General features: G+C 28.6%; 1 protein-coding gene across 1 annotated transcript in view; it reads left to right on the top strand.

Annotated features, from left to right (window-relative positions):
* Upf2 (UPF2 regulator of nonsense mediated mRNA decay) overlaps positions 1–23,492 on the top strand; it is a 114,615-nt gene extending 91,123 nt beyond the window's left edge. The window contains exons 23-40 of the mRNA XM_067271727.1: positions 1,924–1,981; positions 2,065–2,120; positions 2,190–2,306; positions 2,445–2,543; positions 3,938–4,018; positions 7,888–8,031; positions 10,338–10,397; positions 10,469–10,607; positions 10,931–11,067; positions 11,154–11,337; positions 17,759–17,845; positions 18,836–18,936; positions 19,011–19,193; positions 20,088–20,169; positions 21,369–21,466; positions 22,433–22,495; positions 22,567–22,645; positions 22,713–23,492. Of these exons, the coding sequence (XP_067127828.1) occupies positions 1,924–1,981; positions 2,065–2,120; positions 2,190–2,306; positions 2,445–2,543; positions 3,938–4,018; positions 7,888–8,031; positions 10,338–10,397; positions 10,469–10,607; positions 10,931–11,067; positions 11,154–11,337; positions 17,759–17,845; positions 18,836–18,936; positions 19,011–19,193; positions 20,088–20,169; positions 21,369–21,466; positions 22,433–22,495; positions 22,567–22,645; positions 22,713–22,828 (1,884 nt within the window). The 3' untranslated portion in view covers positions 22,829–23,492. The remainder of the gene's footprint in view (positions 1–1,923; positions 1,982–2,064; positions 2,121–2,189; positions 2,307–2,444; positions 2,544–3,937; positions 4,019–7,887; positions 8,032–10,337; positions 10,398–10,468; positions 10,608–10,930; positions 11,068–11,153; positions 11,338–17,758; positions 17,846–18,835; positions 18,937–19,010; positions 19,194–20,087; positions 20,170–21,368; positions 21,467–22,432; positions 22,496–22,566; positions 22,646–22,712) is intronic.
* Positions 23,493–23,948: the final 456 nt, after the last annotated feature.

Here is a 23,948-nt window from a genome sequence, read left to right as displayed (position 1 = left end):
TGAAATTAGTTTGAGGCAACATAACTGTTATGTGAATAATGCAGAAATTTGAATATCTCCTTAATACAGTTGGATGTGTGTGAAAAAATTGATACACACATGATTTAATTTTCTTACAATATATTTGTTTAATCATTATTTGAAATATTCATTTTCAATTTTATATATTTTTATTATAAAAGAAGTTAGGGACATATGACCATTATTCAATATTGTGGGAATTTACTATTAAGCATAGGTCAAAATTTCTTCTCATGTAGTTTATCAAACCCTACTTTATACTGTTTCTATTATTTTTAAGAATGAACAATGTATTGATGATTTAGATGTAATATTAAATTGTTAAAAAGACTCATTATACTCAATTCTTTGGGTTTATTGCTTTATTAAAGACTTCAGGATGTAAGTGCTTAACCCTTTGCTCTCGAAAGTATCAATCAATCAGTACCACCCCATTTGTTAAGCAAAACTTTGAGGGTACTGATTTGTTGTTACTCTGGTAAATGTCGATTTTTGTAAAATTTATCGACAACAGATGTCAGCACTTAACGGCATCATCTTGTCTATTAATTGTTTCACATATTTTTGTTTAGCTGGTGTTTTGTTGACTTAAAAAATTTTAATTAATGCTTTTTTTTTTTCTTAATTTATTTTTTTCTGGTAATTTTTTATTTCATTTTTAGCATATTTATGCAATAATATTACTATAATAAGTTAATTTATGCAATAATAAGTTTATTTAGCTATAATAAGTCAATTTGTTATAAATATTCAAGTTGTGACCTTCTGTTCTGACATTTTATATATTTTTTATTTTAATTGAAAATATCAGCAAATGTTACATGTATTGCTACTGGTAATCATATGTTTATTACCAAAATATATAATCTCATTCGATATGAAGTGAATAAAGTATATTAGTTCATTATATTAGTTGATAACAGAATAAAATTTTGATTTCAAACAAATGTTTGATATAATGTGCGATAATTTCAGAATGAATATAAACACATGCATAAGTGTTATATCGAATTGTACAAAACAATTTTCTATGTCTTTCTGACTCAGTGCCAGCAAACAACTAGGTAACTAGACAATGTTAAATTTCACAAAAAGTTACAAATTATCAAGTTTGTGTGTCAGTTCTGATATATATTATTTTTTTTCTTATGATATTCTTCAATACATTTTATTAGACAAATTTATATTTAAAACTCAAGATATTAATAAATGTACATGATTTTTTCCATATACATATAATGATAATTTGATTTTTGGTAAATTTTTAAAATAATATCGCCTGACTGACCTATATTGCCTTAGGAGGGATCGCAAAATAAACGTAAACAAGATTTTGAGGGAAAAGGGTTAAAAATTTTTTTACAGTTCTTAAAAGTCTTTAAGTTTTAAGTGATAAAAGAAGTGGAAACCATGTGGTGTTCAATAAATTCATTTATAAAGCTGATTTAATTATTAGAACAACTGAGATCTCACAGTAAAGACTGAACAGTCTGTGGATGAAACACATCACTATTGGTATGAAATATTAAAAGATGTAGCTAAGCAAAACATAGTTTTTTAATTTTTTACAAACAAGTTGACTTATTGATTTCTACAGTGTTTCTAAATTATTAGATCAGTGTTAACCAATAAGAACCATTCTTATTTTTCAGTTTTCTAAGAGATAGTTAAATATATACATATTTATTAACTATTTTCTATTTGTCTTACATGTATATATTTATGAGTTGCATTCTAATGTGGATTTGTGAAATATCTATCACAATTGCAATTATTTTCCATGTTTTTTAAAACTATTTTTAAAAAATTTATTAATGTAATAAATTTATTATTTATTTAAAAAATAATAAAATTTATTTATTTTTAAAATAAAATTAATATTAATTTTTCACCTCCTTACAGATCAAAAAAAAGGATCAGATTAATATTGAGTCTAAAGTAAAAACAGTGAGATTTATTGGTAATTTTTGAATTGTTTATTGTTTTACTTTAACTAATTTTTATTTAATAATTTAATTAAGCTTATTTTTTAATTGAATTTAGGGGAATTGGTTAAGTTCAAAATGTTTTCAAAATCAGATGCTTTATGTTGTTTAAAAGTAAGTATTAAATATTTTAAGCAGTCATTTTTTCATGCTTCATATTTATTAATTTTTTTATTTTAATAGATGTTGTTGTTTGAATTTACTCATCATCACATAGAAATGGCTTGTAATTTATTAGAAACATGTGGCAGATTTCTGTTTCGTGCACCTGAATCCCATCAACGAACAAAAGTGTACTTGGTAAGAAATTAGAATTGTGATAAAAATAAAATTTGAATCATCTTCAAGAAATTTTTCAATATTTCATTTGTGTTTATTATATGAACTTTGTGGGCATTAATTACGTTTTTATATAATTCTTTTATTCTATTTTATTAGGAACAAATGATGAGAAAGAAAGCTGTGATGCCTTTGGATGGTCGTTATACTACAATGATTGAAAATGCATTTTATTATTGTAATCCTCCTGAAAGCCCTGTTGTAAGTTTCTCTCTTAATTATTAATTTATATTTAAAAAGTAATGTTATTTTATTTCATGTTGGCTGTGTGGATCCAGTTCAATCTCAGTCAAGACTATCATAATTTATTATAGGCACTACTATAATATAATAAAGAATAGAATTTCAAGATATCAGATAGATTATTGATTCCAATGGTTTATGATAGAATAAAAACACAGACAGAGCTTTGGCAGATTAGATTAAATGTGTATATTTTTTGGACAATGCCATTTTAAATTAAACTAAATATAATTTTGTTACATATCTGTAAATAGTTATAATTTTCTAATTTTCACTTTTAATATTGCTTAAATTATTATTTTAGAACAAACTCAGTTATGAGAGAAATGAGTGTGAATATCTAAATTTAATATCTTAATATAAGGAAGAACATATGTTTATTTTGTTTAAGTTCCTAGTAATATTTGAATTACTTTATGAATAAAGCTATATATAACTAAATTATTTTTAAATATAAAACAATGTATATAATGATAGAATTATATTCAATTATTTGAACTGTTGTTATGCTCATTAGCATAAATATTTATGCATGAAAGTTAAATAATGTTTGAAGAAAATGTGGCATCTGTACTAGCACTGCAGAGAGGACTGAAATGTAAAATAAAATTTTAATTAAAGTAATTATTTTTTAGTGCAAAAATTTTAACAATTTTGTTACATAATTGAGAAAGCCCGGATTTTATTCTTGTCTTATTACAATGAGGAAAGGATCTAAAAATGACAAAAACTTAGAAAACTGTATATTTTATATCACAAATAATTCCTAAAATTAATTTTAGTTAAAGCATGTTTAAATTAATGTAACAGAAAACAGGTTTCTCTTATTCAAAAAGAAAGAAAGGGGAAAATGTCCTTTTCCTCCCTAGAATTGAACCTGTCAAATATTTACCAGGCAATAAATCAAAATATTAACTTTGATTTATTAACTGATAAATATTTGAAAGGTTCAATTCTAAAGCGTGTCAAGTCCACACACACTATTTTAGAGATAGAGAATTATTTAGGAATTATTATTTTATCTTAAAAAAAATCAAAATACACTAATGGGTACTATGTATACTTAATGCAGTGTATAATGCATTTTTCCAAACATAAAATGCAGAAAAATTACAAATAAGTTAAATATGATGCAGGTAATAAAAGAAATTTCAATTTGGACTTGGTTCACTTTAGAACTGAACTCTCCATTTATTGGAAATAGATGTAAATCATTAAGGAAGAGAAATTACTTTGAACATTCTATTATTATTTTATACATTAATTTAATATAAGAATATTTTATATATCAATTTATAATAATGAATAAAAATTTGATATTACTTAAAACAATAATATTTTATAGACAGTTAAAAATTGAACGTCCTCCAATACACGAATATATTCGGAAATTGTTGTATAAAGATCTCTCCAAAAACAACACAGAAAAAGTAAGCATTTATATTTTTTTTATCAATTTTATTGTGTCTTATTTCATAATTTGTCAAGATTTTAAAATTGAAGTTTTCATTTGTCTTCTTGAAGTTCTTAATTAGATAAATGAAAGTTAAAATTTTGAAATTGAAGGATATTACAGAAGGAAATAGTTTCATCTAAAAAAATTGTTCACATATTGTATTCTATTGTAGTATTTTTTGAACTTGGGGATCATCAAAATTGAGGTCTGAGAGTTTTAGGTAGGGATCTTGCCACCAGATATGTATTATAAGCAGGACTGTGCAGTTTTGATGTTTTAGTCGAAGTCATCAAAAATCTTCTGACTCTGACTGTTTTTTACTTTCCCAACTTATGTATATAAAACGGAAAAGTATTGGAATTGTGTCAGATTTGATCCTCCGAGTTTTTTGCAAATCTATATGTTTGGAGATCTCCCAAACCCAAAAAATGTCAAATAAAAGAGGAAAATTTATTTGTGTTGGTGTCTAATTTGTTTAATTTCTTTATTGTATGTTCTGAGATATCTCAGAATGGGTAAAGTTTAAGAAATGAAATTTGGCATGGTGGCTTATGTATAAAGGGGGGCATTAATACTATTAAATTTTGGTTCTTAATTAAAGGTTTACAGGGTGGAGACATAGAAGGGTCATGTGTCATCTCCAGTGTGGTTGGACTTAATGAATATTTTACTTCTTATTAGCATTTACAATTTTTTATAAAACTCATCTTTACCCTCATAATTAAGCTTTTTGTCATTTTATAATAGTACAGTAAAACCTGGTTAAGATGTTCTTGCCTGAGATGTTAGAATGTGTGTGGGGGCACAATTACCACTTTGAAGCTTAATAATGCCTGTGTTAAAGCATCCGACTTTGATTCAAAAACCACAGAAGTTATTAGACTTCAGACAGGATGAACAAAATTGTGCTGCCCCCACACAGTCATACATACAGGAAAAAAAACCCGAACCTTTTGCATATCTTGTCATTCAAGGTGTCCTGCGTCCAAAAATGTAAAAATGGGGGGGTCATTTTTTGACTGATCGCTACACTTTCCCTCTGTTATATATAACAGCTGGGAAAGTAAAAATTAGCAAATATATATTTATATATTGACTATGTCATTACTTAAAGGAATCTTTTAGCTTTGGAATAAAAAAGTTTCTACTTTCTATCTTTATTAGAATTCTATTTATTGAAGCTTTTATTCTGAGGTCATGTGATGACATCAGAATTCCCAGGCCTAATTTGGTAACAAGTTCACCTCTGGTCAGTTGGAGTCAGTAGATTTTTACATGACTCCACACTTGATTATAAGACACACCTCTGATTTAGACTCTAGATAAGACTGAGATATGTAAGGCATGAGAGTAAGAGTTACCCCAAAGTCCAGGAATGAGCCTCTCAGGAGGATGAATGTAAAATCAACTAAACCAACTTAAGAATAAAAAAAAAAGAAAATTTATTATAAAAACTAAACATAACATTAAAATTAGATTTAAAATTAATATTGAAGATGAAGTTTGTTGTTGTTGATACCTACATCTGGATAAAGAAAGTCTATCCTCTGTATTTAGCCTGTTTGTGGAGTATTAAACCTAGGAGGTACCTAGCGAGAGGAAATCTGACTTGTGACTCACAAAATACTAGGGAAAGAGTTGTCTTTCCGTCAGAAACTTTGTCTTCTCTTTGGTTCCTTTTTTTCTTTCCTTCCTTTTGCACCTTAACCTTAGAGTCAGTGCAAAAAGCAAAATATCTCCTCCAGATTTGACATTCCTCTGGCACAACTCTCTATTATTGTGTTGATTCTCTAGATGCTGTATTCACTCTTTTCTCCTCCTCTTTCTTGGTGTAGTACTCACTCTCTTCTCTTTCTAGTCATTCTTTTTTGTTTTATTCTTTTTTATGACTATTTGTGATTTTATTCTGGAGAAAGTTGATGTAATGAGAGATAAGCTTGATTGGTTATTTTTAGTCATTCTTCTCTCTTGTCTAGTATGAATTGTGTGTCTATATGATGTGGATAAAGTAACAACTGTCACTTAACACTAGTTGAAAAGGGAAAATAACTGTCATCCCCTTGTATTTTCCTCTGGATGTTGTGAGATAAACAATTAATTGATAATTTTTTTTATTTTAAGTTGTTTGTCTTGATTATCTTTAATCTCTAATGCTAAAAATTTAGAAGGGATGGCCCCTAAAATTGAGAAAATAGGTGAAATTCCTTTATGATACTGTTTGATAATGTAAACAACCATGGTGTCATATTCATACATCTATGATATGTGGATGCAAAGGGTGTCTTGTCTGGTAGCTAGCAATTGTTTGATAAACAAACAAAGACAAAAAGAAAGGAACATAAAATACATATATAGTTTAAAATACAGTAAAATTTTCAACTTATCATTTAAAGAGATTATATTATTAGCTTAAAATAAGTTCATTAAAATTACACAAAATAATGCTAATAATAATTTAAGAATAAATAAATATATATATATATGTATATATTCTTGATTGAATTAATAATCAATTAATGGAAAAACATGGACCAGAAATATTAAAATTATTGTGCCTATTTACTCAGAATGGCATCAATATGGAATTACAAAGAAGTATATAATTCACATTCTATATTAAAAAAGATAATGAAACTTTATAATGAATCAATGTCAAGAAACTTCAGAATTATCACAGTAAACTATTTCTATTATACTGAGTTGTTATAAAATTAGCATACTACATCATTCAGATGAAATTGTGTGGTGTTTAGTTTGACCTCTCGTTTGGACACTGGACAAGACCAATAGAACTGAACAGTTTTGTTCAAAATCAGATGGTTGCAATCCTAGCTATTATAGATAAGTTATGTTAGTTTTATTGATCATCCAAGAATATGAGACATTAAGGGAACAGAGGAGAGAAATGTGCATAGTGCTCAAACATCTTTAATTTAACAATCCCATTTATCTAATGAATGTAGTTATTTGTGTGCCAGTTGCATTAGTTTAAAGTCAGTTACATAGCCAAACTGTACAATTTGCCCTAGTATCTTGCATATGAAACAAGAATGCTCTCTACAATGCAATATAGACAGGATACTAAATAAGAGAGACTAATTTCCTTTATTTTGTGAATATAAATTCATACTTACTCCTTTTTCATTACAGGGAGTAATCATGTTATGCACCTGCTAAGTATACTGAATAAACCAATAGACGGTGTTTCTTACTAACCAATGGCAACAAGGAACAAAATAACAAAACAGTCAAAGCCCCTCTCCCTTTTTGTATGCAAATTGAATCTCTTGAGTAATAAAATTTATAGTAGTAACCCAACTTGAGTGAGGATGATTTATGTAAAATATTTTAAAATATTTTCATACAATTTTAAAGCTGTAAATAAATTGTAAAATAAATATTTATACATATAATTGGCAAATACTAAATAAAACTTATTGTTATAAAAAATTAAAACTAAACATGAAATTTTATATTTTAAAAAATACATGGCAACAATTAATTGATTATACAATCCTAATTAATTTTTCATTGTTAATTTGCTAACTTGATAATTATCCTTTAAAATATTTCAGTTATCAGCAGTTGTTGAATCCAATTAAGTCAACCAGAAGAATACTAGACTAATTTCCTAATGATTAATAGTTATCTGTCACCCAGCAATAACATTTAAGCATGATGAAATGAAAAAAAAATTTAAATTATTTTAGTTAATATTTTGAAAGAAATATTTTACCTTGATATTATAATTAATCTAATTTGGTTTAAAGAAACCCTTTAGTAATGTTTTATAATTAATTCATAATTTTCAAAAATTATTCATTTTTGTCATTACCATTTTAGATATTACGTCAGATGCGCAAACTGAATTGGGAAGACCCAGATATAAGTTCATATGCTGCAAAATGCCTTACTGCCATTTGGAATGTGAAATATTATAATATCCGATGTGTAGCGAATCTTCTAGCAGGTTTAGTAGCTTATCAAGTGAGTGAGAACATATTTTTGAATATATAAAATTTTACTGACCTAATTTTAATTAAAAATTATTTTTTAAAATATTTTAAAGTTTATTTAAAACTTTTAAATAATTAATACCATTTACAAATTATGTTACAATTTTTAATATTTTGAAAGAATTAACAACATTTTTTATAAAGATTGGATTTTTTTTATCTATTGTTTAATTATTGTATTATTTATATGTAAACTGTATTGTGTATTGCCAAATCAGTAAAAATGGACAAAGACAATTGCTAAATAATAGTTTCAAACTGCCAACGTTTGAAAAATTGACCAAACAAAATATTGAATCCAGTTATTTGAAGTTTTGATTCAAATTTGTTTGACTATTGAATTTTTATATTTTGAATAACTTAACAATTTAGTTTACATTAGATTAACAAGCCTTTTTAATATTTTGGATGAATTATATGTTGTTGTAAATTAATAATTTAACTTAAAATATTTTTTATGAATGAGACACTTACTCAGAATACATTTAACTGATCAGTCAAATGTATTCTAAGAATATATGTCATTCATATTTTCTAACATAAAATTATTTCCATATGATTTATTGTTATAACATAAAAAAATCAAAATTTTTTATGATTACAAATCAGAAAATCTTTCCAGAATTTGTACTGGTGCAGATAAACATTTTATTAATTAATTAATTTAAAATAGTAATATTAATGAAAAAATTATGGAATATCTTTACCTAGAGAAATATAATCTAAAATAATTTTCAAAGCACTGTGGACAAATAAACTGATAAATGAAATTAAAAGACACATAGCCAAACGATCGTCTTAAGTACTCAGGCTATAAATCCACTGTTTTTAATAATTAATACTAAGTTATTTGCTACTAGAGGTAGATGTTAGGTGCTATCTCTTATCTAAATTAATAATTATAATTTAAATAATTTATTGAATAATTCAGAATCATCTGGAAGAAAGAACTGACCTGGGACGGGGCTTGAACCTGTAACTTCTGCTTGCCGTGTGGTGTGCTTTCCAGTTGTGCCACCCAGACCCTGAGCAAGCCTTCACTTCCAAATGTATTTAAATTTAAATATGACCTTATGCAGTTGATCATGATGCCAGCTGGGGATGACTCCTACGCCCACAGCCTATGTACTTTACATCTCCACGATGGCACTCACCAAGCTAATGTTTCACCCAGTGAGATATATAAATAAAGCCCAATAAATAAATAAAATATATATATATATATATATATTTATATATGTATATATATATTAAATAAATAAATTATATATATATATATATATATATATATAATTTATTTATTTAATATATATATACAACACACACACACACACACACACACACACACACACCACACACACAGCCAAATGGTTGCCTTAGATACATGGGCTATAAATCTGCTAATTTTAATAATTAATACTGAAGGCTTGCTCAAGGTCCTGGTGGCACAGCTGGCAAGAGCACCACACAGCAAGCAGAGGTTGCGGGTTCATGCCCTGCCCCAGGCCAATTCTTTCTCTCAGATGATTCTGAATTATTTAATAAATTATTTAAATTATAATTATTAATTTAAATAAGAGATGGTGCCTAATGTCTACCTCTAGTAGCAAATTACTTAGTATTAATTATTAAAATTAGCAGATTTATAGCCCGAGTATTTAAGGCAATCGTTTGGTTATGTATCTATATATATAAATATATATATTGGACTTAGAAATGTTTAATATTACCCAAATATAGAAATTGAAAGAATTTAGAAGAAAAGTAATAAAGAACTTTGTGGCATATCTAAAAATAATTTTTCTAAATTGTTTTTTAGGTAACTGTATGTAAGTAGTAGTACTAGATTTCAAAGCAAAATATTCAGAAAATATTTTTTATAATAGTTTTGATTATCAATATTAAATAGAGTTTATAAATTATAGTAGTAGTTGTACAGTTGTGTGTCTCTAAATCTGCACAATTTCCACACTGTCATACATTACATGAAGATTTTTCAGAAAAGCATCAGCATTTAACAAAAGAGGGTGGATTGCTAAACGAGAAACAAGATGTTGATATGTATAGATGTAAATGCAAAATTTTCATATACAATTCAAGTATATTGCATATGAGTATTTTGCCACTTCTGTGAGGGGGAAAAGGGTCACTATATGAGCATTGTGACATATACTATATTATTACATACATACATATATATAGTATCACTTAAAGTTTAATAATAATTTAGAAAAATAATCATTGGAATAATAAATATTTATTTTAATGTTTTTAAAGGAGATTGTTGGTCCACAAGTAGTAGATGGTGTATTAGAAGATATTCGACTGGGAATGGAGGTAATTTTACTAAGAATGATCATTTTACATTTCATTTTCAATATTAATATTTTTGATTTTTTTTTTTTCAGATTAATCATCCAAAATATCATCAGCGTAGAGTCAGCATGATTAGATACTTAGGCGAATTGTATAATTATCGTATGGTAGAATCTGCTGTTATTTTTAGGATACTATATTTATGTATTACTTTTGCTGTTCCATATGATGGTAAGAATTTGATTAATTTTGGATTCCTCTGAAATTTTTCAAAAAGAATATAATTACTGTCTTTTATATTTAAGTGTCAGGCTTTTTAATCTCTCTAATATATGAAACAGCATAATTAATATCATAAAATAAATTAAAAGATTAATTTACATATCTTTATAATTAATAATTATTAACTAGACACTCCTAATTTCATCCTTATTTTTTAAAATTATATCAGTAGATGTAGCTTTTTCTTTTATTGAAGAACACAGATTTTGGTTATGAGTAAAAATTTGCAAATTTAATATGATTAATTGAAGATGATTAATATTTTTTAATAGGTTCTTATTCTGAACTGGATCCTCCTGATAACTTGTTTCGAATTCGTCTCGTCTGCATTTTATTAGATACATGTGGTCAGTATTTTAACAGTGGTTCAAGTAAAAAAAAGTTAGATTGCTTTCTTGTATTTTTTCAGGTATGCTGTGGAAAAATTTAGAAAAATACTTTTCATCTGATTTTAAATTTACTAAACTTACTATTTTATTGTGTGAATAAATATAGTATTACTTTTGGTATAAAAAATCAAGTGAAGTTTTTAATGAAGAATATCCTTTTCCCGTTACTGTGGAATTTATGGTGAAAGATACCATTTCAATATTACGTCCAAAATTAAAAATATATGAAAGTTTTGAAGAGGCACAACAAGCTGTTCAAGAGTTGATGAATGAGTACAAAACAAAAATAGGTAAATGAAATTTAAATTAATTAATTTTTATAATATGAAATCAAATTTTTCCAAGAGGAAAATATTAATTATATATATGAAAGTTATCTACTACTGCATATATTTATAAAACAAGGGTGGATTGAAAAGTTTCCAGAATGACAATGAAAACAAAAACCCAAAAACTTACTGTGGAAAACAGTGATAAATTACCAAGAATATTGTCCAACCTGAATTTGATTTCCATTGCAGTTTTTTCCCTTCAAATGGAAAAATTTGATGACGGCTCAAATTTCGTTTTTCTCTATGTATGAACATGCACACAGGGCATCTCACTCTGCAATGCTTGTAAAAGCATAACTATTTGCCAGATCAATGTGAAATTTGGAGTCAAAACATATGAGATATTTGCTAATGCAGCATGGGAAAAATATTTCTGAACAAAACAACCCCTAGTGGCAATTCTAGAAACTTTTAAATCCACCCTAGTATATGCAGCAGTTGTATTTATAATATGTAATAATGATGATGTTTTGATCAGCCAAAAATCAGCTATGATTATCAACTAATAATTAATATTTTTGTAAAGGAGTAGTTGTAATTTTAATATTATGTTTAATAATAGATGAGAATAAGCAAAAATATGTTTAACTAAAAAAAAACTTCATTATAATTCATATAAATTTAAAAAATTCTGAAAACAAAACTTCATCAGTAGATAGGTTATACTGCTCATAAAAAAATTAATGAATAAATTTAAATTTTGAAATATTTTAAAATATATATATGAAGCATTAATGTAATAATTATGGTAAAATACTATGAATAATTTTGGGCTTATTAAATTAATGTTTTATCCCAGTTTTAAAGGAGCAAAAAGTTGCTCTCGGCCTATATTTGCTCTTCTTATTTGAGTACAATTATTAAAGTTTCCTTTGATTTTTGATAACTGACTATGGTATGTGTTGTACAGAGTTAAACAATAATAATCAGAATAAAACAATTTTCTGTTTAACTAGGTATGATATGAATGCAGTTTGTAAAAATTACTAAGAAACTAATCAAAAATTCATTGATTGATTCTCAGATATTTGTAAATAGACATTAAAAAAAAATTATTTTTAGCTAAAGTAATTTTGAAAAGAAAGAAATGTAACTGAATGTGACTAATTTTTATAATTATGTACCTAAAAACTAACCTAAATTCTACATATATACATACAGATATATATATATATTATGTTACATACATGTTACCGGCCAAACTAGTTTGTCCTAGGCCAAATTAGTTTATCCTACGTGTGTCAGGCCGAACTGATTTAGAGTTATTATTCAAGTATATTAATGGTTAAAATAAAATTAAAAGGCAATCAATTAGATGAACAATATTTATTCAAGCATAGTCTACTTAATTATAAAAAACAGGATTAACGTTACCCTAGGTATCGAAGGTGGCGGCTCGTCTCCAATTCCAGCAATCAGAAGACAGGGAACAGTGGGGACACATGTTCTAACCTAACCTAACCTATTCTAATAATTATGGTAATTTATTACAGGGTGGCCAACTTTTGTGTACATAAGATCTACTTTTTATCTTAAAAATGTGTTGCGATCGACTTGTCATAGGCATAGTCTAAGTGGAGAGGGGGAGGTGTGAAATACATACTATGTTTATACATTGTGTTTCAGTATGAGGTGCACACCCGCGAGCTATGGGTAGATAAGCAAAATATATATTCAAAACTATTTTTTTATTTTTTAAATCACTTATTAAGTTTTTGAGATATAAGGCTCATAAAAAAAATTAATTTCCAGACCCAACTTTTGATATTTTCAGCTATGAGTTCATTCCATACAGGCAGTACCTAAAAAAATCTTTCAAGATAGATTTTTAGTAACTTATAATATAATATATATTTTTTTAATCAATTGCAATGTATAACTTGCGGTACTATGTGTTCGTAAATATGAAAAAGTTGTTATAAAAATGCACAGTATGGCTCGTAATTTGATTTTAAGATTTCTTTTGTGAAGTTACCATCAGTGGTTAAGACTGCTGCAGCGCGTTCGCCTTGCCTTTCTTCTTAAAGGCGATATAGTAAGGCTCACTCCAAGGTGTATTAAAACGGCTACAGTAACTCTGCCAAGCCTGATGATGATTGTGGTTTATCATGGTTTTATATGCGTTAAATTTCTCGATGTAGCGGGTTTTAAGAACCTCCTTTAAGCGTGTGTCGTTCTGCCGACGGTATAGCTTTCTAAGCCTGTGAACCTCTGTATGATGAGTAGACAGTTCGCTGTCCCACCAAGGAGCCATGGACTTTTTATTGGTGATTTTCTTACTTGCCATTTGATGGGTATGGAGGATGACCCTGTTCAGTCGAGTAATACAGTTGTCAATTTCACTTTTGGTCATATTTATGATTGGAGTGTCGATAATCCAATTGTCCCGGATTAAGTCTTGAAAAAGTGGCCACCGAGTGTGATAGCCATTAGTAGACAGCTTACTGCTATCCACATTGATGTTAAGGTGCGTCTCAATATACCTGTGGTCACTTGCACTAGGGATATCAAGCGTGGAGCAAAAGCTGACCATCGGTGCCATCGGGGTGTTGGCCAGTGCAACGTCAATCCAACTCTCTCCCCTTGGTGAGAAGTATGTGGGAAGGGTACTGGTGTTGCAAGAGGTAAGGTGAAGGGCTGCAACAAGCTCTTGAAAAAGATAGCCCCTAGGATCTTCCGAGGGACTATGCCAAAGAAAGGATTTGGTGTTTGCGTCACCACAAATGGCCCATGGCCAGTCAGCCACAGTGTTGCTGATTCTAAGTCGCGGAGAAGTGGTTCAATATGCTCAAGGGGAGAGCAGTATATTGATGAGATAAATATGATGGTGTTTTGGATGTAAATAGACCCAGTATTAACGTAATTGGTTGAGAGGTGGGGCATAAATTGCACAATCAAGTTAGTGTTCCTGATCAGAATAGCAGTTTTAGGAGGAATAGCAGCCCAGCCACTGAAGCGAGAAAGCTTGCCACTGTAAAGGTAAGGCTCTTGGATAGCTATAATGTCAGAGTTGTGCTCTTCGGCAATCTTGATCAGGAGGGAAGATGGGGCCTTGCCCCTTTGCAGGTTGATTTGTAGAATCTTCAATTGATTGTTGGTCTGAGTCGTGATGGAGTGGGAACTATTGGCCATAATTGATTCTACTTACTGTGTTGAATTTTATTCTGTTAGTTGTAGGACAGGCAGGATCAAAAGCATTATGATCTGTCCTAAGTTTCCTCTCATCTGGAAGCTCACTATTTGCCTTTTTGCAGTTAATGCAGCAAGGAGTCTTCTCGAGCCGGCGGCAGTCAGCAAAGCGATGCTGTTTGGCGCAGTGACTGCACTCTCAGGTCCTCGGGACATCCACTAGCTTGATGGTTGTAGCCGCAGCAGTTGTAACAGCAGACGACTGGGATATAGTCGTCTGCTTTTATGTTGGCCCAGGCCAAAGATAAATGTTTATTTGTCACAATAACTTTTCTGATAGAGGGTGGTACAGCAATAATTACATGCCAGCAGTATTCTCTTATTCTTCTTTTGTGTATAGTAGTACTTATTCTGCTGTTACTAAGGAGCTCCTCCTTGTTAACTTTTTGTAGGCATTTATTTTGTTCATAAGCCACTGTGAGGACATCGTTGTCCTCGATCGCATTTGGTACATTCAGTAAGATAACTCTTGGCTGTCTGCCAGTAGAAACAGTACATTTTACTTTGCCCTTGATGCTATCAATGTTGTTGATAGCATTCATAAGTGTCTCACCCTCTTCGTGTGTACCAGCGCGCACACAGATCCCTTCGTTCTTGATATCCCTAACAGATTTTACTCCAACTTTAATCTGCTGCGGCTTGATGGTTTTCATGATGGTAGCCTTTACTTTCTTGATATCAAGCCTGGGTTCTGAGTCGCTGTCTCCCTTTGCGTAGACTAGAACAGCATGACTGCTGCTTGTTCCCTCTTTATTTAGCTTTTGGCCGAGGGTCTGGTTTATCACCTTCGTTGTATAGCTTGGACGTATACAGTTGCTTTTTTGCACCACCGCAGAGTAGGACATCTCCCCACTGTTAGTGCTGGAATTAGTAGCGGGCTCCCGAGACAAGCGTAGTCACGTAGGATCCCAAACATTTGGGCTATGCATGAATGTAACCGTGTCACCTTCATTCTAACTTCCTTTTTCTCTTTTGTTGTAAGGTTTCTGCTGTAAGTTTCAGGCAGAATGTTCATTATCCTCCCCAGCTGGCTATTAGCCTCCTCAAGGATTGTCTCCTCGAGCGAACCAATGACAACACTAGGTTCAAGAGGCACACTTTTCTTCACTGACTCTAGTGCAAACCCTACTAACAACCTGTGCAACTTGGGTGGAGGGAGAGGAAGAGCAGAACTGGCCACCTCCTCAAGAGCCCAAGATATACAGGGAACCCTCCGGTTGACACGAAGATAAAATTGGAGAATGAAGACTAACACAACCATATAATGACAAAAACAAGGCATAGAAGGATCAATAATTAATCTAGAGTACTTAAGGCTACTAATCTGTTGAATACAGTTGAAAATAATTCAACTACCAAAGACAGATAGAGAATTGACTAATTAAAATAAAAGTTAACTATTTAACCTTATTTAACCTAAAACAACAAAATTTTAACCCCAAATAAAGCTTAAGTACTGAAAACCCATTTCAAAAAAAAAAAAAAAAAAAAGAAAAAACATAAAAGAGTTAAAAAGAAAAGATTGTTACTATGGCGGGAAAGGCCGTTACGAAGCTCGTTATATTTAAAAATATACATAATGAACTAAGTATAATTTAAACTAGTGTAACACGTAGGAAACTTAACAGAACTTTACCAAAATCACCCCGACCTAGAAAAGGACCCCCTATTTGTGCTCCCAATTCCTGCCCCCCTAACCTTAGGTCCCCACTCTCTTTAACCTACCAAAATTCCAAAATTAAAACCTCTCTAACTCCTCCCCTAATTAACCTATCAAAACAATTAAGGTGACCTACGAACCAGCAAACAAAGTCCTTTCTAACGGTGTACCACACTTAAACCGATATCCAAAATATCCGCTGAAATTACGATCCAAAACAGGAGCTCAGATTGCCACGACCTCCTATATCAAACACACTATATCCGCTGAATATTACCACTGGTAACACATAAAGTAAAGACATAGCAAGCACTCAACCAAAATTGGCTTCGTGATTGCCCAGTCGATCGAGATCGAGTTGGCCACCCCTGATTTATTAGAATAGGTTAGGTTAGGTTAGAACGTATGTCCCCACTGTTCCGTCTTCTGATTGCTGGAATCGGAGACGAGCCGCCACCTTTGATACCTAGGGTAACATTAACCAAAAATGGTATTAATTAGAAGTGACACAACACTTGTACAAACTATAAAATAAAAATAAGCTAATCAGTACTTATCAGTTTGTATTTTTTTTATTAAGCCGTGCACTTTTAAAGGTAATTAACTTTCGAAAATATCTTCAAAAATTCAAACAAAATAATAAAAATAACTTTTAGAGTCAAACTAAAATTAAAAATGAACTTATTTGTGTTTCTTAGCGTAACATATAAAATATTTTATCTTTTATTTGTTTTTACAAGGTGTACTGTGGTGGCATTTCAAATTACACAAAATCATTTTTTTTACACTGGCACCTATTTATAGTACATAAATCAGTTCGGCCTAGGCCAAATTAGTTTGGCCTGAAATTGGGTTTGGCCGGTGACATATATAATATTCTGCATTAATACTTTACTACTTTCTTATTCTTGTTATATATTTAATATTATATTCTTGTTATATACAGGGTGTCCCAAAAAGATGTACTCACTCTTTGATTGTCAAATATATAAATATTTTTTTGTAAATAGACATGTCTTGACAAACACACAGTCCTAAGAAGTTAAATCAATAAACAAATACATTAATTTAAAACCTATTACTAAATTAAAAAAACATATTATTAATTGTCTATCAAAGAGTGAGTACATCTTTTTGGACACCCTGTATATATCTTGTAAAAATTACAGAAAGTAATAAAGTATTAAAGTAGAATTATGAAAGATTGTTGAAGACACAATTATAAAGGTTTTTAAAAAATGCATTATCAACAATAGACAGAATGGGATGTGTTGTTCAAGGAGGGTGAAGAGCATGTTAGTAATGTAGACAAAGTTCTGATCAAGAGTTTTTGTAAGCAAATATAATTAATATTAAAAGGTTTACTTATATTCAGACCCTAATTTTTTTTATTTTTGCAAAAAGTAAGAATTCTAAAATTGGGAATTCACATATATTCAGGGTCAGTCCAATAATGGTACATGACAAAATATCTGATTTAACCTGTAAACAAAATCTATCTAAAATATTTAAATTTTTATGTATTTACAGATGAGTTATATCCAAGTACACAACAAATGGAATCAGAAAACATGCAGTCAAAAGAAGGGTCCCTTGGTCCTATTCAAGAAATTGATGGTACTTTTTAAATAATAGAATTTTAATTTAAAATAATTTGTTGGTATTGTTTTTTTTAATACTAAACAATTTATTATAGAAATGTGTTTTATTCTTTTTAAATTTAATGTTTTCAAATTGCTCTTTCCAAACTTATAAATATTAAAATAAGTTTTTTCAAGAAACCCTATTATTTTTTGAAGATTATCTGCTGTTCTTTGCTGAACAACAATAGAATTCATAATATTCTCATCAAATTACTTTTTGTACGTAATTGATGATTGTATCTGCAGTTAAAAACTTTTTTGTTATATAGCCTTTATTTTATTTCTTCTATCAAAGTTTTCATAATTAATATTTACAATTACAGACAGAAGTGACGGAGCAATGGCACTATTTTCAGGCTATAGTCTATTAGCTTTAGCATTCTTGTTTCCTATTCTGTTTTTATTAGTTTAAATTTTTTCTGTTAATAAAAAGAAGTATTAGCAAATTTTAACATTTAAGTGTGTAATTTGACTATATTTATTCTAATTAAGAAATATATATGGTGATGAGTATCATTATATAAATTTATCATGTTGAGAAAGAAAATATTTATATCAATAAAGCTATTTAATTCATGAATTGTGCATGCGTGTGTGAAATATGTAAGAAAATGTATTATACTTTTTATAATCTAATTTGCATTATTTTTGTAATTCTAATTTTATGAAGTTAAAACAAATTATACATTAAAATTTTGAGAGTTGTTAATAAATATATAGCATTTAATATCATTTCTTGGTATTAAATTTGGTTTTGTTGTAGTTAATATGCAATTTGCCAAAAATGAAATAAAATATGTAAATATTTCAGTTATCATGATAATTAAATTTCAAATTGTTCAAATTTCAAAAAAATATTGTTGTATATTATTATAAATTCTAGTTTGCAATGATTTGTTAATTACTACATGTAACTTAGTCATGGTTTATTTAAATAAATATATTAAAATTGTTTGAATTTCAGAAGATCAGGATGATGGACAGAGTGAAGATGGAAGTTTTCATGATGGAGATGGTGATGTAGATGCTGATATGTTTAGCTTGAGCCAGAGTCAACCTATAGATGTAAATTTATAATCTTACCTAATATTTTAAATGCTTTCTATTTAATTTTATTTGATGAAATATTGCTTTTAAAGGAGGAGAATGATGAAGTAGATGATGTTGAAGGAATAGTATCCACTAGTGAAGAAGAAGTAGGTCATCTTTTTGATGAAAATCAGGATGTTGCAATTGTGACATCTGCACCAAAGCATATATCGTGCCAGGAAGATGAAGATTTTATGACTGCTTTTGATAAAATGTTATCTGAAAGCATATTAGTAAGTAAAGTAGTAAAATATTTTTAATACTTCTAAAATTTATCATATTTATTTGATTAATTTTAAAAATGATGACTTACTACAGACAATAAGTTTATAAATTATTTTTAGTGTATTTAAAACTTAAAACTAGATTAATCAAATTATTTTAGGCGTATTTATTTATTCATTTTGATTCTCATTTGTTAAAATTATTCAATATTATAATTTTTAAAAATATTTTTTAATCTACTTTAAATAAAATAAATATCTGAGTAGAGAGACCAATTTATCAAAACTTGTTAGCATTTCCCTAGGAACTCTTAAATTTTTTATGAATCCCAAAAATTTCCTTTAATAAAACAATAATAATTTGATCCTTTAATTTGTCATAGTTTTTGTTGATTTTGATGTATTACTGTTTATCTTTCATTTCAAGGTTTATTAACAGAGACTACATGCTTGTTTTCTTATTTTCTGTCATCTTTCTTTCATTATTTTTTGTCATATTTTATTTTATTGCTAGATTAAAATTTTTCTTTTTGTAAACCATTGTTAGTGATTAAGCTAATATTTTGAAATGTTTGCACATTTAAATATTTTAAATTTCATTATAATATATATTTGTTTTTTAGATCTTCACAATAGTTAATTTAATATCATACTATATTAAATTGATCTGCATAGTTTAACTTGTTTTTCTTAATAATGAATGAAATTTTATTATTTTATTTATGTATACTTTATTTTCATATAACAATATTTATAAAAATAACATAAAAATTTGATTTAAATAAAATTATAGATACAGATAATTTTGGCTAATTGTAGAAATTAATTCAGGATAACTTATTTATGTGACAATATGTCCAAGTTATACAATAAATTTTTAATGTGCTTTACTCTGCTTTTTAGCATCGCAGTCAAGATTCTATCAAGCCGCAATCTGATATTGTTATTCCTATGAATATAAAAGGTGGCACAGGAAAAAAATCAGGTAGTTATATTTTCACATCTATAAGTATAGTCTATTGTATATACAGAGATGTAGCCAGAAATTTGAGTGTTGGCTAGCATAAGTAGATTGAAGACATTTTTATGGTAGTCTATCACTAGCAACACATTATTGTACAAGTTGTCATCATACTGACAACAGCATTTGCATGTCATATATAAACTAGTGATACACATAATACTCAATAAAAAAAGGTTGAACAAGGACAAGTATTAAATTTTCTTTATCTTGTAGCAATTCCTGTAGCTTTGTATTTTAATCTGATAAGCATATTTTTCTATTTCATTTATTAGTCAACTTCTTGTGAGTGTCTTTGTTTTTACTGATATTTACTTGTAAATTCAAGTGAGTATGGCAGAGAGTTAGGGTTGTAATTACTGTTTCATATAGCTACGTGCCTGTGTATATATACAATCATGGAATTTATCATCAGTAGTTTAATGTTATCAGAATTAACATGTCCCAAATACACATGAAACGTCACTTACTGTAATCAGAGTTCAGCTACAATTATTTTCTTCATATAAATAGGCATTTTTAATGTAATAAGCCAACAACTACCTGATTATATCAGGCTACTACATTGTGATTGTTTAAATTAATTACTAAATAATTTTTTACTAGAGGGAGGTGTTAGGCACCACCTCCTTATTAAATTTAAATCTGGAAGAAAAGAATCAGCCCAGAGCAGGACTTGAACCCACAACTGCCGCTTACCATACAGATGTGTTGCCAGTTATGCTGTCCAATCTCCTCTTCCGGATATATTATATAACAGGATGGTTATCTCATGTTTAATGTTGGTTTTGCACATTAACAACAATTAAAAATGTCTATAATCATTGGTTATTGTTACATCTTAACCAGTGCTTTAAAACAATTAATATTTAATCATTATTTGTTTGCAATATGATAGTTTAAGTTGGTGGCATTTCTTACTTTTCTATTGTTAAAGGTGATAGCAGGCAGGCAAACAATACTAGGTGAATTACATATTAGTTAAGTTTTCAAGCTATATAATTTTTAATTGTTTTAATGTCAGTCAATAAAATAACAATATGTTCTTATTTTCTATGAAAATTCTTATCAGTTGATTATTATCTTCAGTATGGCTTAATCCCAAATTGATTACAGTAATTATATATATTTTTAATTAATTCTAAGTAATGCATACCTTTCAGGAGGAATATTGCTGAATTTGAAGCCTGAAGATGAAAATAACAGAGAAAATAGTACAATGAATTTTGTATTGATGACCAGAAGAGGAAATAAGCAACAGGTAAATAAAAATTATGTTTAAGAGATGACAAAGTAAACCACTAATGTTATCTTGCATAAGGTTTTGTTTTAAGAAATTTTTTGAAAATATTTGATATTTGAAAAGTGTTGATTTAAGATTTGAAGACAGCAATTGTAAAATTTAACTTCAAAAAAGTTTCCTTGTTATCTTGTAAAAACAAAGTTTTGTTGAAAATCACTTGGTAATGGAATCAATGGATTTAAGAGTTTAATATATTACATTTGCTTGATACTTGTTACACATCAGTGTTTGTGTGAAAACTTTAGTGTCTCAGACCATATATTTTTTTGTTAATTTTACTTGGACTTGTAATGCCAGTAATCTATTCTGTTTTTTTATTAACAGTATCTTGCATATTTTGTTTGTGACTCTGAATGTGCCAAATTTTCTTAGAAACTGACTACAAATTGAATGTAATGACAAAACTTTCCAAGCATACACTAATATTAGAATTACAAGTTGAAAGTCACTTCTTATATCAATAAGATTTGTTGTAGTTTAACTTGACAGTGTACTTTCAATATAGTGTAAACAGTGTCCATTCAAGTACCACAGAAACTTACATTTATTGCTTAATAGTGTTCAATAACAAGTATTTCCCTGTGAATTCTGAGAAAGTGTGTAATGTTTAATGTCTATTCTTAATATTTGAATTTAAATTATGAAACAATTTTCAAAAACTTTTTTTATCACTTACTTAGCATAAATACAAGTTTTAAGAAAATTTTGTTCTGAAAACAGTAGTTAGCTTGAATTGTTAGCAATTTTTACAGCTGTTATGATTAATCTTTGTCCCTCATATCTTAACTACTGTTTCTTTTGAAAGGAACAGTTTAAAACATTTTTAAGATAACTTCTTAACTAGGTGCTTTTCAATGAAATTTGATTTATCTTGAACTATCTTATATGCTGTAACTTTTTTAATTTTTGAAATATAATTTATAGTTCAAAAGCTTGGAAGTACCTGTAACTTCAGAATTAGCCCAAAATTTGAAAGACAGGGAAGAGGTAATTGTGTTACACATTTTAAACATCTAATTTTGTTATTTTATCTTAATACAAAAGTAATGATTTTATAGGCTGAAAGAGCAGAGAAAGAACAAGTTAAAAAATTAACTTTAGATATTAATGAGAGACAAGAAGAAGAAGATTATCAAGGTAATTTATTTGATTGAAAATAATTAGTAGAAAAAATTATATTTAACACATGGCTTTGCTCAAATAGAGATGTTAGCTGCACAACAGAGACCTGCAGTCATGAATCTGAACAGGGACAGACGTCAAAAGTATCATCATCCCAAAGGTGCACCAGATGCTGACTTGATATTTGGAAACAAGTAAGATATCGATGCGCCCGTGTACCGTGTCGGTATAGGAATATCTCAACGTACAAAAAATTGTGCAAAGGGACAATGATTTTTACAAAAGTTATAAAAAAAAAGATGCGTATTTATTTTAAAAGGTAATAACATATCAAAGTTTCACCAAAATGATGTAAATATTGTAATAACATTTTCCAATGGCCATCAGTGTCATTAAAGTTTATATGACACAAACATATTTTTCCACAGAGTCAAAAACAAGTCTATTTTAATGTTAAATGTGAAGTTGGATTTTCTTTTTTTATGCAATGTGACTACTATAAAGAAGAATTATCAGGGTGTTTAGCATTGTTAACTGAACAAATTTTTATTTACACAAAAAATGAAAATTCATTCAGTTTACTATAATTATTGAGAAAATTCTCTCTTATAAGTAATTAAACTAATGATCCAGTCCCTAGAGAACTGTGTGAATGTATTTAATAAAGTCATTCTTGTAAAATAAAAGATTATTATTAGTTTTAAATTTATTTGTGATTTGTATATAAGTTATATTAAAATTATATTGCTTATTATAGAGTCTTGCATCAGATTTAAAAACTGCATATTGTATTATTAATTTATATATGTTCTTTATCCTATTTTGTTTAGTCCTTTAATAAAAACTTTTACTTGGATCATTATTTATTCTATATTATTTTTGTTAATACCTTAATTTTTCAAAAAACATCTGATATAATTCACATAATTTTAACAGAAAACTAGTTTCTATTTCCAAATTATGTTTTGAAAAAAAATTTAGGTTGAACAGAAGAAATGAAAGTACCAATTCTGTCACAGTCTACAGTGACAATTCTGTCTCGTTAACTCTTGCTCCGATGCAGAACTCTAAGTATAAAATGTAATTACAATATTAGAATTTAAAATGAGGCACAAGAACCACCTCTCCAGTCAATGTAATTACTTGAATACTTTCAGAAGGCACTGACGGGTTAACTGAAAGAATAAACTCGATACGGTCCGAGAGAACGTTCTCGTCTCTCGGTCAGTTCTACCGTCCTAGTGAACGCCGAAGGATTTCATCAGTTACGAGTCGACAGAAACGAGCGAGATAACTACAAATACTCTATTTATACTTT

This window comes from Centruroides vittatus, unplaced genomic scaffold (assembly GCF_030686945.1).
Source record: "Centruroides vittatus isolate TY-2023 unplaced genomic scaffold, ASM3068694v2 contig_400, whole genome shotgun sequence".
In the NCBI taxonomy this organism is placed as follows: Eukaryota; Metazoa; Arthropoda; class Arachnida; order Scorpiones; family Buthidae; genus Centruroides; species Centruroides vittatus.
The sequence above is the reverse complement of the archived record's forward strand: the minus strand, read 5'-3'. Positions and strand labels throughout refer to the sequence as shown.